At 47.1% G+C, this 16,627-nt stretch overlaps 1 protein-coding gene across 2 annotated transcripts in view; it reads left to right on the top strand.

The window, feature by feature from the left end:
* The window catches only part of ABCA4 (ATP binding cassette subfamily A member 4), a 143,739-nt gene that overhangs the window by 26,228 nt on the left and 100,884 nt on the right, over positions 1 to 16,627 (top strand). The window contains exons 5-6 of one of the 2 annotated variants that reach the window (XM_067726958.1): positions 1,918 to 2,045; positions 6,815 to 7,012. In XM_067726958.1, coding sequence (XP_067583059.1) covers positions 1,918 to 2,045; positions 6,815 to 7,012 — 326 coding nt within the window. Of the gene's footprint in view, positions 1 to 1,917; positions 2,046 to 6,814; positions 7,013 to 9,740; positions 10,071 to 16,627 lie in introns of those variants that run through there. The other variant, XM_067726959.1, reaches the window with a different exon arrangement.

Here is a 16,627-nt window from a genome sequence, read left to right as displayed (position 1 = left end):
CAACTCATAAGTTTTAAATTGTGTGCCGTTCTGAGTAGCATGATGAAATCTCGGGCTAACCTACCCGGGATGGAAACCATTCCTCTGCCCAGGTATCCCACTTGTTAGTCACTTACTAGCTGTCTAGCTTAGCTTATCAGATCGACTATCGCAGTATCACAGTGCTTGTGTAAGAATAACTCTTATTTTATTTAATAACGGCCCCAAAGTGCAAGACCAGTGATGCTGGCAATTTGGATATTCTTTTACTGTGCCTAATTTATAAATTAAACTTCATCATAGGTACGTATGTATAAGAAAAAACATAGTATATATAGGGTCTGGTACTATCTGTAACCACTGTGGTGGGGGCTCAGAATATATCCACTGAAGATAAAAGGAACTATTATATATTATAGTCAGGTTCCCCTAAAGGCTTTGGGCTTTTCCTAAGCAAAAGGTAGTGATACTGAGCTACCTGGCAGTACAACTCTTAAGGGACATCCATCGTGGTGAGAGAGGCTGCTGTGTGGTGGAACCTCGGGGCTGGTTCCCCTGCCCCAGCTGCACGGGCAGGCCTGTGGCTGGCCCATCCCCTTTCAAGAGGAAATTAGCAGCGACATCAATCTGGACAAGGCATGTACAAAGAAAGTCACAACCTGAACATAAAGGGTGACTGTCAAGCACTTGGGGAGCTAGGCCTCTTGGCGGCCTGGGGAGAATTTGGGGAGGAAGAGCACTGTGGTGTTAGAGCCTGGAAGGAACAGGAGCATTTGATGATTAAAGTTAGTTAAAGAAGAACTAAGACATAAGCAGTCAGCCAGGCTCCCGGAGAAGTTGTGATGTAGAGATAACTGTTTTCATGCTGAAATGATTTCATAAATATCTGGGCCCGTCCCCGTCTTCTCTGGCTCGTGCCTCATGAACTGTAGCAGTGGGCCAGCTTCAGAGTGAATGTTGGCCCTGGAAGCAAGCAGAGAAGGTGGGTGTGCCTCCCCTGGGAGGGGTAAGAATAATATTAATGCAATCAGGTCAAGCATTTTTTTGAGCTGGGAGCTAATAAGCACTTTACACTCCTTATCCCAAGTCACCCCACAACGATCCTAAGAGGTAGATGTGGAAAGTGCAGACAGAGAGGTTCAGTCACTTGCCCCAAGGTCACCTCAACTGTTAGAAGTCCTTTATGCCTCCTTATAAAGAAAATTCTGCTTCCAGTAGGTTTTGAGTGGAGCTGAAAGAATGTGACTGGGCTGATCAGGGCATGAAACTGCAAGCCCAGGCAACAGGCCAATCCCCCTTTCCCCACTTGAAGATTTTCTTGCCCCAGACAGCCTGATCTCTCTTAGTACATGTCCATACCCTGAGCTTAGAGCCACAGCTGAGCCGACAGAAACACCAAGAAGGGTTCTCTACCCCATGACAATGGCACTAATTCTCCTCCTATTCTAGACTAGGCTTTCTCAGCCTTAGCGCTATTGACCTTTTGAACCAGATAGTTCTTTGTTTTATCAGAGAAACGGGGTTGTCCTGTGCCTTGTGGGACGTTTGGTGGCATCCCTGGCCCCTACCCACTAGTATCAATACTTTCCCAGTTGTAACAACCAAAAATGTCTCCAGACATTGCCAAATATTTCCAGGGGGACAAAACTGTTCCTCACCCCACCCCACTGTCCAAGACCAACTCCACAAAGCATCCGATGACCACCACCCCGACCTAATTTTTTCCACCCTGTGTGCCTTCTCACTAAATTTGGCTCGTCTGCTCCAGCAGTAAATGCTGTGACTGCCACTGGCAGGGGCCCTGACTCTTAGGCGCTCCCAGGGAGCCCAAAACAGGGCCCTCCTCTGATAGTCAAGTTAGAAATCGATTCTAGATGTTTTCCTTTTTTTGACCCATCTCCCCTCCGACACCCTGTTCTTTTCTTCATTCGTACGCAGGAAGAGGAATACGAATACGGGATGTCCTAAAAGATGAGGAAACACTGTCACTGTTTCTCATAAAGAGCATTGGCCTGTCTGACTCAGTTGTCTACCTTCTGGTCAACTCCCAAGTCCGTCCAGAGCAGGTAGGTGGATGTCATTGCTCAGTGGTCCCTGGAGGGGAAGGGTGGGCACTGAGCCTGAGCCTGAGAAAGGCAAAGGAGACCTTGAGTTTCTTTTTTCCTTCTGGCTTTCACATTCAGAATCATTCAGATTCGTGCCGCACACTCAGGAGAATACCTGGGGGTCACTTGTGGTGATGAGCATTCCCATCGCAGGATTCTGGAGTGGCACAAATCCTGGCAGCCCTTAAAACATCTCAGAGTTTTATGACTGGAAGGAACCTTAGAGACCATGTGGCTCAAACTCCTCTTATAGTTGAGGAAACTGGGGTTTACTCATGTATTCACCAAACACCTAGAGATGTTTTAGGTACCAGAATACAGTGGGAACAATACGAGGAAACCCCTGACTCTGGGAGCTCCTATTCCAGTGGGGGCGACAGGCACTAATCAGGTAAGCCAGATTGTGAAAGGGGCTGTGAGGAAGGTCTAGCAGGGTCGGAGTTAGGGAGGGACTGGGGGCAGTTTTAAATTCAGTGGGCCGGGAAGACCTTCCTGCGGGGGTGCTATTTGAGCAGATCTAACTGAAGAGAAGGCACCGTGCAAATGCCTGTGAGAGGAGAGTTCCAGCCAAGAAAAAGGCAGAGCCAGGGTCTGAGTGTGCTGAGGTGGCCTTTGAGGTCACAGAGCCCGATAACGGCCGCAAGTAGAGCAGACCTCTGATTTCCTGGACCATTTCTTCCCAGTGCCAGGCGAACTCCCTCTGTCCCCCCCAAATCTATTTTGTCTGTTTTCATAATCTCCTGTATTTATTCAGAGTGTTTTTCCCACTAACATATGACTTTCACATCTGTTAGCGCCTGCGCTACTCACATTAATGCCGAGATGGCTCAAACAGATGGGGAAACTGACGTGCCTGGAGACTGACCGACTTGTGCACAGCTGTAGAGCTAGAATTGTCCGAGCTGGTGCGGAATCAGGTCTTCTCGTTCCTAGTCCCGTGCTTGTTCAGTGGTTCTCAGGGTCCAAGACCAATAGCCTCAGCAAGGACTGGGAGTGAATTCTCAGGCCCCATCGCAGACTGACCAGCGGTCTCTGCTTTAACAAGCTCTCCAGGTGGTTCTGATGGCTCAGGGATGAGAACCACTGCTCTAGTTTGGGGCCTCATGGGCTCATGGCCCAGCATCCTGGGGGTGTGGATTCCTAGTGTGATGAACACGGTGAGAACGCATGATAAGCAGGGGCCTTAGCACAGACGCCCCGCCTGGCTCTCCTGGCCAGGACCGCACCTCCCCTAGACTCCAGGGGAGACGGAGACGTAAATAGAGAATTTCAGGGCCTGTGTCAGTCCTGAGGCAAAGGTCTGCACAGGGTGCCGTCTGAGCCCAGAGAAGGGAGGGGACCCACCTGCCTGGCTGAGGTTGGCTCCTTTGAAGGGGGTTTTCAAGCTGTTCCCAGCACAACAATAGAGAGGCCCATACCTGCTTTTCTGGCTTCTCAGACCCTGAGGTTTTCACTGAAACTAGACAAGGGGAGCTGAGGTTCAGCCCTGAGGCAGAGCGTCAGGGCCCTTGGAACCCGGCACCCCCAGTGCCCAGGTTTGGTCACAGTGCGCTCCTGGGGCGGCCCTTGGGGTCAGGCCTGGCTGCCCGGCCCTGCTTGGCTCCCCTCCCATCCCAATCCAGGGGCGGGGGGTGGGCAGCATCACTTGCTCACTTTCCCCTTTGCTTTCTCTTCAGCTCATAAAACTCAAGTCCTAGAAATGCCTGTGATGACTTCCAGTTGGTAATAAAAGGGAGATGGAGATAAGGGCAGGAATTTAGGGGAAATTTCTTTCCAGTTCCTCACCTACGTGACATTTGGGTTTCTAGTTGCTGTGCTGCTGGCATTAGGGCTGAGGCCTTTCATGTGGGGAGAAGACAGGGCCTGGGCCACTGGGGTGTGCCTTTATTTAGTGTTGCAGTTTCTGATTAGCTGATGCTTCCCTGATCAGCAGAACTCAGAGCTTAGGAAGGAGCCCAGCTCCTGCACTCCGGAGGCCGGTCTTGTGGACCCAGCTCCCTCCATGCCTCCGTGCCCACCCTGCTTCTTAGCCCGACTGCCTTGTGTGCCTTCCTCCTGATCTCTGTCTCGGTCTCCTTGACCTGTCCATGGGAATTTTCCTCCATGACAGTAGTGCTCTCTCTGTGCTGTCTATAGGGTAGCCACTAGCCACATGCGGCTCGTGGGCACTTGAGATGGGGCTAGTGCAGCTGAGGAACTGAATTTTTAAATGTTATTTAATTTTAATTATTTTAAATTTAAACAGCGACATGGGCTTGCAGCTCTTTAACCGATCATCCTCATTGTACATGGAATTTCGTTCTTTACCATTAGGACTGGATGTCCCTCTGCCTAGTGTCTGAGCACAGCTCCAAAAGGAATAGCATCACTCGTTCTCTCCCCATCGAGGGAGTGATTAGGCAATTAAAGTAATACGGTTCTCTGGTCCATCCCTCATCACACCTCTCACCCCCAGCCCTGGAACCTCCTGAACATTCTTCCAGGCCCAGCTCAAGTGTTGCCTCCTCAGTGAAACAGTTCATAAACCCTCCCTTCTTTGTCCTGCCCCCCCCCCCAATTGACAAAGAGCTAATGGGTAATGGTTAAGCACAAGCTGTGTGTTCAAATCTCGGCAAGGTCACAAGGTTCACTGCAAGTTAATAAGCAATCTGTTTCCTCATTGCTAAAATGGAGATAATAAAAGTACCTACCATATACGGTGGCTGTGGGGGTTAAAAGAATTAATATCTGTGAAGCAATTAGAATAGTGCATGGCACATAATAAACAATAAATACCAGCTACTTTTACTAGCAATTCTCAACATTCCCTCTTCTGTGCTCTGGTTTCACGACGTTCAGCCTAGCACCTCCTGCTGTTTAAATGCCTGCATTTCCAGCTAGCCTGGAAACTAGCCTAGCTAGTTTTGGGGAGGGCAGAATATTCATCTTATTCTCGCTGTATCCCCAGTAACTCTCCTAGTCCCTGCAGAATGGGAACGCAGTGAATGAGCATTGAATGAATGAGTTACATTTTCATGGTGTCCCAGCTTTCTCCCTCGCCTGTTGTGTCACCTTCTCAAGTCACCTAACCCCTTTTCCATCACTTCCCTCCTCTGGAATATTAGAGGTTTGGACTCCAATGAGCTCAATAATTCCCTCCACCTCAAAATGTTTTAGACTCTGGGAATAGAGTTGGGGTGAGGTTTTGCCTGGAGATGAGAAGTAAGGTATGGACAAAACAGGAAGGCTCTGTTGGAATATGCACCCAGTTACAGGCCCCTGAGATTCACGGAGTCCGCACCCACTCGGCACCAGCTGTGACCTGGGCTTCACTTGTGTGGTCTGGACAGTTTCCATACAGGGGGTAACTGAGACCCACCTGCTCCATTCTCCAGCCCAGAGGGTTGTGTAGAAGGCATGGGACTGTGGAGGCCAGGGAAGTTCATGAAGCTGTTCTATTTATGGTATTTAGGGTTTTGTCCACTACTGGGAGTCCAGGACTCCAGGAGGCCAGTTACTGTGCTGGGTGGACAAGGGTCCTGGCCAGGGTTGAGGCCTCCGTGGCCTCTGAAGGCCATTATGGGGACTGTGCTCCACAGCAGCTTTCGGATGTGGGAGCTCCAGGGGTTAGCATCGTCAGATGAAATACAGGTGCCTGGTTAAATTTGAATTTTAGATAAACAACGAACAGTTTTTCAGCATGAGGATGTCCCATCTGGACGCTGTTTGGGACATCCTTGTACCAAAAATTGTTCACTGTTTATCTGAAATTCAAATTTAACTGGGCATGCAGTATTTTTATTTGTTAAATCTGGTGAGACAGGAAGGCAGGGGTGGTCATTCACCGTCACTCCAAATGCGTTCTAGGGGCAGGACAGGAATAAAGATGCAGACGTAGAGAATGGACTTGAGGACACGGGGAGGGGGAAGGGTAAGCTGGGACAAAGTGAGAGAGTGGCATGGACATATATACACTACCAAATGTAAAATAGATAGCTAGTGGGAAGCAGCCGCATAGCACAGGGAGATTAGCTCGGTGCTTTGTGTTCACCCTGAGGGGTGGGATAGGGAGGGTGGAGGGAGATGCAAGAGGGAGGAGATATGGCGATATATGTATATGTATAGCTGATTCACTTTGTTATACAGCAGAAACTAACACACCACTGTAAAGCAATTATACTCCAATAAAGATGTTAAAAAAAAAAAAAAAAAAAAGAAGGGATGGCTTACACTGTAAAGTCTCTCTGCTAAAATGAGGCCTGGGAACATATGCGTTTTCTATGGCTGCTAAACAAGTTACCACAAACTTAGTGGCTTAAAACAATACAAATTTATTATTTTATGGTTCTAGAGGTCAGAATCTAAGTCAGGGAGCCAGCAGTGCTATGCTCCTTACTGAGGGAAGTAGAGGAAAATTCATTTTCTTGCCTTTTCTAGTTTCTAGAGACTGTCCACTTTCCTCGGCTGGTGGCCTCCCTTCATCTTCAAGGCAGACATTGTTTCTTCTGCTTCCCTCTTCCACATTTAAAGGACCCTTGTTATTACATTAGGCTCACCCAGATAATCCAAAATAATCTCCTTATTTTAAAGTCAGCTGATTAGCAACTTCAATTTCATCTGCAAGCTTAATCCCCCTTGCCGTGCCACATAACGTATTCACAGGTTCTGTGGGTTAGGACATGGACATCTTGGCGCGGGCCAGTCTCCCTCTACTACAGGGAGGTTTCCAGTGTTGCCTTTCCTTTCTGCAGTTTGCTCATGGAGTCCCAGACCTAGTGCTGAAGGACATCGCCTGCAGTGAGGCCCTCCTGGAGCGCTTCCTAATCTTCCCCCAGCGCCGTGCGGCGCAGACAGTGCGTGATGCGTTGTGCTCCCTCTCCCAGGGCACCCTACAGTGGATGGAGGACACCCTGTACGCCAACGTGGACTTCTTCAAGCTCTTCCATGTGGTAAGGGAGGTATCCAGCTGCCCGCCCCTTGGGGGGTAATTCCTGGAGGCAGTAGGTCCTGGTGGCAGGCCATTGGGGACTCACAAATTGACAGTCAGGGAAGGCACGAACCTGGTGTTCCAGACATTCCTTGTTCAAGACAAGACAAGACAGGCTCCAAAGGCCCGGGAATCAACTGATAGTATTTCCAGAGCCGTGGCCCAGACAGCTAGGAGTCACCATTAGGATCACCATTAGATATGTGGTGTGGCAGGTCTGGGTCCCCCCAAATGTGGGATAAGCCCTCTTCACCACCTCTGGCAGTGTGGAAAGGAGGAGCTAGGTGATCGTGGAAAAATTGTTAACCTTTCCTGGCCCCATCACTCATCTACGAAACAAATATAATACTTTATAGAGTGGTAGAAAAGATACATTAAAAATATATGCAAAGCATTTAATAAATTTCAGTAAATGAGAGCTTCACATTCCCTTCTCTGGGTCTGCTCTTGACCCCAAAGTTTACTGTTTCTGGATTAAAAAAACAACAAAAAAAACCCAAGAGAAAATGTCATAGAAATTTTCCAGAAATTTGGAAAGCCTGATCTAGCTCAACGCTGTGTTCAGAACTGCATCCCAGACAGACTTCTTGGGATCCAGTCATATCTTCTCTTTTGCTAGAAGGGTAAGATGAGAGGGAATTATATAAAGGAGGCATTGAGCATTGGCTCTCGTACTTCAGAGTGTAGGAAAATCATCAAGGAAGCCGGTAAAAGATGCACGTTCCGCATTCCCACCCCCAGAGACTGATTCAGGAGACCTGGGCTGGGCCACAATCTGCCCTGTATCCTTAGGTGATTCTGATGGAGGTCATCGGAGGCCACGCTTTAAGAAACACTCAAACTTAGAATTAGAATTTTCGAGCATTGAATTGTGTTTTCTCTTTTGCCTACGTTTTAATTTCTGGAACTATGTTTCGGAGAGTGTCAATCACTGAGAACATGGCAGAGGAATTTGTGTTTTGTCTTTTTACATTTGCTCTCTCAAGTCCCAGAAAACTTGCTCTAGCCTTGTCTTCAAAAGCAAGGTGAAGGCTTTTAAAAACAAAACAAAATAAAACAGGACCCCACTGTTTCTGGCAGGGTTCACACTTCATCCCTTTCAGTGTGACTTTTCCTTGGAATGTTACTCCATAATTTCCCCAGCTCATCAGGGGGCCTCCAGAATGGGGTTAGAGGGGTCAGGTCTATGGATGCCACCAGCCCTGAGAGCCAAGGGCCCCAGAGAAGGTCTCTGCAGGGAGATTAAAAAGCCATGCAGTTCAAACTTCTCTGTCCGAAGTTCCATGAGGAACCCGATTTTAGACACACTTCTTAGCTTGTTTTCAGAATCAGACAGGAGAGTGAGTAGGTGATAAAAATCCTTATTCTGAGCTGCTGAACACCCCCAGCACAGTGGGAGCCCAGTGCCTGCGTTTGCAGAGCTGTGGGAGCTTCCCTGGGTGCCTGGGATAGTGTAATCCTCTGGTCACTAGAAAACGGGCAGCGTCATGCATCTGTTTTTGCAGCACTTTGGCCACTGGTATAGTACATGTACCTTTGGGGCGTGAGGACAGCCTGGATAATAGCAGGAGAAAGGGGGAACCTGGGCAAAACTTTTCATTAGGGTCTGAACCCATAACTCAGGCTACTGGCTTCACGATGTTTATTTATCAGATAGGAAAGACTAGACTGTCTTTCCTGCTGTCCTTACATACTGCTCTGGCAAGTGTTAGAGTTCAGAAACCAGAGGAGAATTTTGGCCGGTCACCCTCACCAACCCAAGATGGACCCTAGGTACTCGCCCGTGTCCATGCACTCAAACCTGAATTGGGCCAGGCACTGTGCTGAGGCCAAGGGCCCAAACATGGCTTTCATGCCCTCACTAAATTCCCAGTTACCCTGAGACAGACAAACAGGCCATGTCACAGCACTGAGGCTTAGGACATTTGGCCCCTAGAGCAGTGGTACCCAGGCCTGGTTGCACACCGAGTCACCTGGGGAGCTTTTAAAAATTACAAGTGCCCCCCCACCTTCATCCCATAGATTCTGATTAGTTGCCTTTAGCATTTTTAAAAGCTTCCCAGATCATTCTAATGTCCAGCCACGGTTGAGAATCACTGACCTACAACATAGGAGTTTGATTTACAGTCTCAATTTCTGTAGACCAAGCCCAATAATAATAGTAGTACCCAAACGCGCCTAAGGCTTCGAAGTACTTTGATTTGATCACCCCTAAGACCAGGATGCTATGCAGATGCATCCTCCCTGCCGTCCTTTTAATGAAGCCGGTGAGCGACCCCAGAGACTGCCAAGAGGAGCAAGTTCAGGCAGGAGACAGGCTTACCCAGGAGATAGTGTTGCCCCTACCTACCATCTTTTTGTTCCTGCTTGTCTCTGTGTGGGAAGACCTAACCAAGACAGGACACATCGGCCCCAAGCAAAGAGGACAAACACCCTATGTGGTGCCCTTGAAATGTGCTTTTCCAGCTGACAAATGTACTGAGTGGCTAAACATTTGTTTTTAATTACTAAAAAGGAAACCTAAAAGGAATTGCAGGCAGTAAGATGGGATTTTTCCTCCTGTACTCATCCTATTGTGTTTTTAGTAAAATAGCCCTGAGGCAGACACAGAAAGGCTCAGGGCAGAGCCTCCCCGACCTTCTCAGAGGGGCATGGGCCAGGCGGGGGGCCTCTCTGGGACGAGTCTGTTGTTGCAGCTGGTTGGCGAGCAGCCATGCTTAGGTCCAGCGCTGGGAATGCTGTGCCTTCCGTTCTCCTGGGCTGTTTCTCACGCACACGTACACCAGCGTATAAATAAGGTTTTAGTAAATGCCAAGTTGGTGCTCACTAACAAATAGAGAGGGGCCATCTCAGCAAACCACCACACGGCTCCTGCCTCTGTCGTGTCAGGACCTGGGCGTGTGGGTGGAAGTGTAACCTCCAAACCAGACCGTGGAGCCAAGAGACTCAGAGAGGGGTGTTGGGGACTCAGCACCAACTGGGGCCAGCTGTGTTTTTCCTCAGCCCCTTGGAGATCAGAAGTGAGTGTTGTCATCCTCAAATAATCCAAATGCAGTACCCTCGCCTTACTCCACCCCACCCATCCCCATATGTGTCCTCGCGCCTGCGTGCCTGCACACGCACACGCACACGCACACACACGGGATGGCCAGTGACCTAGGTGGGCTGGGACGAAAACAGCAGCCAGCTGGCTGGATTTTCTCCGCGGAGGTTTAGCCCCTCTTGGTTTCATCTGGGTTGAGACAGTTTGAAAGAGCTTGTCTTCACCTGTGACCTTTTTGGGCTTCACGCCCCCAGCTTGAAACCCCACAGCTCAGACCTGGGTCCAAGGTACGGTGGCTGCCAACACTACCTGAAACGTTTCACACCTCATAAAAAGTGGTGTGTCAGTTTCGGGTGAGGGGTTGGGCCATTTCCCATCTGATTTGGCCCAAGGCGTGCGTGGCCCTCCCCCTCCTCCCCCTTCTCCCCCTCCTCCCCCTCCTCCCTCTGCGATCCTTCCTGTTTTCTCTCCGACTCTGGTGCACAGCTTTGAAATCTTGCTGAGAAGCGAATCTGTCCCTTCGGCTCTGCATGTTTATTTGTGGAAGTTCGGCGGGGAACTGAGGAGGTGCCAAGACCTGCCACATTGCTGGGAAATCTGCGTTCCCTCCCTTCCCCCTTCTCAATGGATGTTGATGGAGGAAATTTGGCCTCCCCGGCATTTTGGCCCATGGTTTTCCCCTTTGCAGTTGCTTCCAGTGTGACATGATTCAGCTTTCTTTCCTTTCCCTCAACTCCTACTCAGTCAAGGTTTTTCCTTTGCTGACTTCATTCTCCCGTGTCTTTGTGACTGTGGGGTGGCTGAACATTGAGTTCCGCAGAAGAAAGGCCGGTCTTAGGGGTGCTTGCTACATGCTCTTTTCAACGTCCTGCTTTGTTCTTGGCTCTGCTCCCTAAATTCCTGAATCATTGGGAATAAATGTGGGTGGAGTGCCCCTGCCCAGTGCGAGCTGGCCATGGTTTCTGCTCTCTTGGATCATTCGTTGCAGTTTGTTAAATTTCAACTATGCGTTTCAGTTTTCAGGTGATATTGCTGTGTCAAAATTCTCTGGAAAGGCGCCGTGTCTCCAGGGTTTTACCATGAGGTCCCATTAATGACTTAATTTCATGATCTCTGTCCCTTCCGATTTCTGAATCTTTGGACTGTCAACTTTCTCCCACTTCTGTGTGGGGGGTTTAGGGAGGGAAGAGGAGGAGTGGTATCCAGTGCCAGCAGTGTGGAGGGAGGTGCAGCAGGGCTGCTGAGCGAAAGCAAAACCAAGTCAGCAGATAGGATTTTTTTGTTTTTTGAAAATTATTAAGCCACAGCAAGTATAGTTAATTTACAGCATTAGTATTTGTTATTCCTACATCTACAAAATTATGTGTCTATTAAATTTCAAAATTTTGGTGAACTGATTTTGATAAGGAAGAAATAAAAAGGAAATAGAAGAGAGGAACATTAATTACATTAAATATATATTAGGCCCATGGGCTTGACTGCCATTGGCCTGCCTCGGTTTCTTTTAGACTCCAGGCATGAATAGGCTAGGGCTTATTTTCATGCCAGATCAGATGCTGTTTTATGAATTTAAAAAGAAAATAAGACTGAGAGGTCAAAACTAAAGTCGCTTGGAACACAAACAGGCCCCTACAAAGACTGCTTCTAGGATGATGGGTCCTGGGGTTCTGGCCTTTATTCAGTAGCTGTAGACTGAGCACCAACATGTGAGGCATCCGGTTTTCTCCAAGGTAAACTGGTTTAAAGAAGGATTTTGGCCTCTGACATTTCTTATCTCTCCAGAACAGTAGTTCTTAATCTTTTTATGGATTAGAACTGCCTTTGAGAACCTGACAACAGCTCTAAACCTTTTCCCTAGAGAAATGTAAGTTCACACAGACACACAGAGGGTGGGGCTCTTGGAGCCTCTGAAGTCAGACCCCAAGTTAAGAGCTTTTGCGTTAAAATTTCTTTCCTACTTACCATTAACATATGTCCTTTCCTAAAGTCTCTCAATATAGCCACAGATTCTTCCTTAACTCTCCTTATGAAGTAATCAGCTTCTCCCCTGAGCACAGGACCCAGTATTGAGAGGACCAGAGGGTGGGCAGCCAGCTGGGGCCCACAGAGATCTCCTGGTGGTCAGGGACTGGGTCCTGGATCTGCACTGGCTCCTTTCTTGCTGTCATTTAAAAGGAACTCAGTCGCTCCATCTGTAAAATTGAGATAGCAAAACCTATTCCATGTATCTCATGGGATCCAGTGGTGAAATTCACATTAGAGAAGAGTTGGAAAAGTGCTTTGAAACAGAAAGCATTTTTACTCTTACAAAAACTAGAATGCAGCTGCTTTGTGGAAGGCCCCACTGTGCCCCGCCCCCATTGCTCCACTCCCAGAAGCATCCTCCTCGAACACTTACGTGGGACATTCTCCTTCCTCCGACCCTCAGACTAGTAAGAGGTCTATCTCATGGGGTCGTCTTTTGACTTCCCATAGATTCCAAAACCAATTTTGCTTTCATCAACCACAAATACCAAGACTGAAGTCACCTCAGAGAGAAAAAGGCCCAGTTTCTGTTGAGCCAAAAAAAGTCCCATAACTTGTCTGTTCAAGAGCCCACCCTCTCGTTCAGACTCTCTGCCCCCTCCAGTCCTGGGAAACAGCATGTCTCTGTGACCTCTCCCGGTAGAGACAGTTTGGCATTTCCCCCCTGCTCTGAGTGATTTAGTCTGAATTCTCCACTCATGACGCATTTCCTGGTACTCAGGGTGTCCCCTCCTGGTTGCCCCCTCACCACTGAAGCTGGCTTCCTCTCTTTTCATCTGATGCTTCACAACTGTCAGGTTGCAGCAAACATGCTTCAAATCTACATTCCTCCAGTTGCCTAGCAACAACTTCCCTACCGGATAAATCTGGATTTCCTGTAGCGGCCCACAATTAAACACAGTGGGCCCCTCACTGTCTGTCCACCGTTTCATCTGTTCTTCACCTCTGTCTGGGTGCTTCAAAGGCAGCAGCTCATCCCTTACTCCAGAGCCTTCCACCAGCTCCCAGAGGCCGCATTATCCCTATAAAGACACTTTTAACCCAAGGCTACCTATTTACCCTTGTGTTAGATAGACCCTCAACTTAGAAATCAATACTGTTTTCCAGATGGCCTTCTTTGAATCAGAGAAAGTAAAACAAAAATTTCAACTCATAAAACATTCCTTTTGTGTGCTGGCAGAGTGACATCTGTTTGATTAACCCATTGGATCCAAAGCAACAGCAAGAATTGCTCAAATAAGACTTTTTTAGTAGCTAATATGCCTTATTCTGCCTTAAGAAAAAATACTACACAGTCCCAAAGGACAGACATGTATCTTGTCCCTTGGGAACCCAGAGACCACCTCATGTAGCCAGAATCTTCTTGGCTACTGGCTAGGACCTTGTATCCATTTCTTAAGTACTGGATCAAGGCCCAGGGACCCCTCAAATCAACCAAAGCCGATGGGAGATGATAGAGACATACCTTTTCAAGAGCCCTATTTGTATATCCAACCTTCCTTCCTTACAAGGTCTAATCAGACCTTGAACTTGGGTTGGCAGTGCTGAGGCCGGTCGTGACATGGAAGGGTTACCTGTTGTTTGGGAAATTAAGAGAACTTATTTGGCATAGGAAGCAGTGGTGTGTGTGTGTGTGTGTGTGTGTGTGTGTGTGTGTGTGCGCGCGCGTGCGCGTGTGTGTGAGTGATGATATTTGCCATTTTGGTCTGTGACCTTTTTTCCAGAAATGGTTTCACATTTCCATTCAAATAAATTTATAGTCCCTTCCGGTTCTTTTGGCAGGAACAGTCCATGTGAATTTGAATAGATAACAGAAGAGGGAGCCCTGGGAAATTTATTTTATAATTTATGGCAACATCAGTCAGACAATTGGTGACCAGATACGTATGAAGTGTCCCCTGGGGGGACGGGCACTGTTCTGAGATGTAGTTGGTATCTAAAATGAAAGTGTGAGTATAAGACCTTCATTATTTACCATCTCCACTGGAAAGAGCTAGGAAAGGCATTGCAGCTATGGTACCTGGCACTCAGCTGGAACTCAGTAAATATTTGTATAATGAATATTATTAAATTATTAACAATACTGAAAAAGAAAATGGTAACCAGACACACAAATGCATCTCAAGCAGTTGTTCCTCCTGTTCCCTCTTCCCCAAATTTCTGGTTTTGTTCTGGTCTGGCTGTCTCTCCAGTCTCTCTTGCCATCTCTCCTTACATTCCTCCCTCCACCTGGAATTCCTGGTCCTCCCGTTCTGTCCATAATTACTGCCCTCATCCTCATGATCATCACCTTCTCTTCTTTCAAACATTAGCCAAGTGTCACCTTCCCCGTCCCCAGGTGGAACTGACCACCCCCTTCCGGTAAGTCACCATCATACCTTGTAAAAACATCTCTCATGAAATGTAAAATCACAATAGACTCCGCCTCTTTTCCACTAGAGTATATTTATTTTCTCATTAATTAATACAACACATATTTATGGAGCATTTACTGTGTACCATACCCTGAAGATACAAAAACAAAATAAAGCATATTCTTATGCTTAATGAGTTTACAGTGTAGTAGAAAGACAAATATCTTAAAAAATAATAGCAAACGAATATAAAAGTGATAAATAAATGCACTGAAGATTATAGGAGCAGCTAGGAGGGGCATCTACCCCATGGAGAAGGAGGGCAGGAAGAGCATGACGGTGGGGGAAAGAAGGCTTTCTGGAGAGGGTGAGGTGATTTCACATGAGTTGACTATGGCCAGTAGGGGTAGGGTGAGGATGGGGTGGAATAGAGGAGGTTGGCTGTCTTATCTATTAGGCCCTAAAATGATAGGCATAGTATCTAACGGAAAAAGGGTTTGCAGAGGCCTACAAAAATGTTTAAGAATTGAAAATTAAAAATTATGGCTCTGAAATACAAAGAAAAAGCTTTAGAATTAAAATTAATAAACATTAAATTGAATGTTTAAGAAACGTAATATTATTCAACTTTCTGGTTAAATTTAATATTCATGAAATTTTAAATTAAAAAAGCTGTTTTATAGTTCAGGTTTTCTCCCTTTACAAACATTCCTAAGTATTTGCAATGATTGCTGAGAAATTGTACCAGATCATTCATTTAACGAGTTAGTCAAGGTCAAATAATTTCAAAAGCAAATTAAGAACCTTAAAAAATTATCTATCTATCTAACTATCTACCTATCTATATCAATATATAGATATAGGTACATATAGCTATAGATAGAGACACAGGTGCTTTTAATGTGTTGAATTTGAGGCAGGATGGAATTTTAAGGACAGAGTGTGCCTAGAGCCTATGGAGATGAAGGAGAGGGGATGGAAAGAAGATGTCCACTTAGGCAAAACATAGGCATGGATAATCTCCAGCCCACAGTCAAGTGAGGAAAACAGACAACAAACTCACAAAGAAGAGAAAGTAATTAAAAGGGATAGGAGCTGTGACTGATTGATTGCAGTCCAATCTCTCTGGACACATGAGTGTGACAGTTGCTTATTTTCTGTGCCTCTGGGTTTCTAGTCCCTCTAGGTACCTCCCATTGTCTAGGACCCTGGTTGTTTTTCTCTGCACAGCTTCTTTAGACTCCATTCTTTGATTCCAGCTTCTTCCTAAGGCGGTCTTTCAGATATCTTTTTGCTCCCCTCTCTGCAATCTGAAGGCTCATCCTGCTCCAAACTCAGACCCAACACCAGCTCCTAAATCACCAGGCTGGGGATTTTGACAATGGGATGGGAATGGGGAAGCATCAGTGATGACTCTCAGGCTTCCAGCTCTGGTGAGTGGGCAGGAGGCAGTGCCACCAATTGAGGAAGGGCGTCCAGGAACAGAAGCTGGTTTGGGAGAAGACGATGTGATCAGTTTAGGACAAGTTGGAGTTATGCAAATGTCCAACAGACAATTGAGGGATGGAGATGCAGATTTAGAAGTCATCAACAAAAAGGTAGCAGATTAAATGAGAGAGGGAATGAAAAAACCCAGAGAGAGTGTACAGAATGAGAAGAGCGAGGGTGTGGAGGTCGAGAATCTCAGCATATAAGGGGAAAGTAGAGGCTAAAGAGCTTGTGGGCTAGGCAGGGGGGGAACAGAGAAAACCAGGTGAGATGAGTGTCATGAAGGTAAAGAACATGACCAAAAGTGTCAAGAGCAGAGAGGTCTGAAAAGACAAGAACCAAAAGCATCCATTAGACTTTAAAACTGGGAATTCTAGTGAAAGCACCTTGGTAGGATGATGCAGGTGGAAGACTGGGAAGTGTTGGTGAGGAAATGAATCACTGAACGTGAACTGTTCTTTCAAGAAATGTGGGAATAAGGGGTGGAGGAGGGAAGACCCTCCCGCAAGTAAGAGAGAATTCTTCCTGCCTTACTGACTTTGATATGTGACATTGATGTTTTTTTCTGCCTTTGGACTCAAACTGAAATACCAACTCTTTGTGTGTCTCCAGCCTGCCAACTCACCCTGCAGATCTTGGGATATGCCAGCTTCCATAACTGCATGAG

Source organism: Pseudorca crassidens, chromosome 2 (genome assembly GCF_039906515.1).
Source record: "Pseudorca crassidens isolate mPseCra1 chromosome 2, mPseCra1.hap1, whole genome shotgun sequence".
In the NCBI taxonomy this organism is placed as follows: Eukaryota; Metazoa; Chordata; class Mammalia; order Artiodactyla; family Delphinidae; genus Pseudorca; species Pseudorca crassidens.
This window is presented reverse-complemented; position numbering and strand designations above follow the sequence as displayed.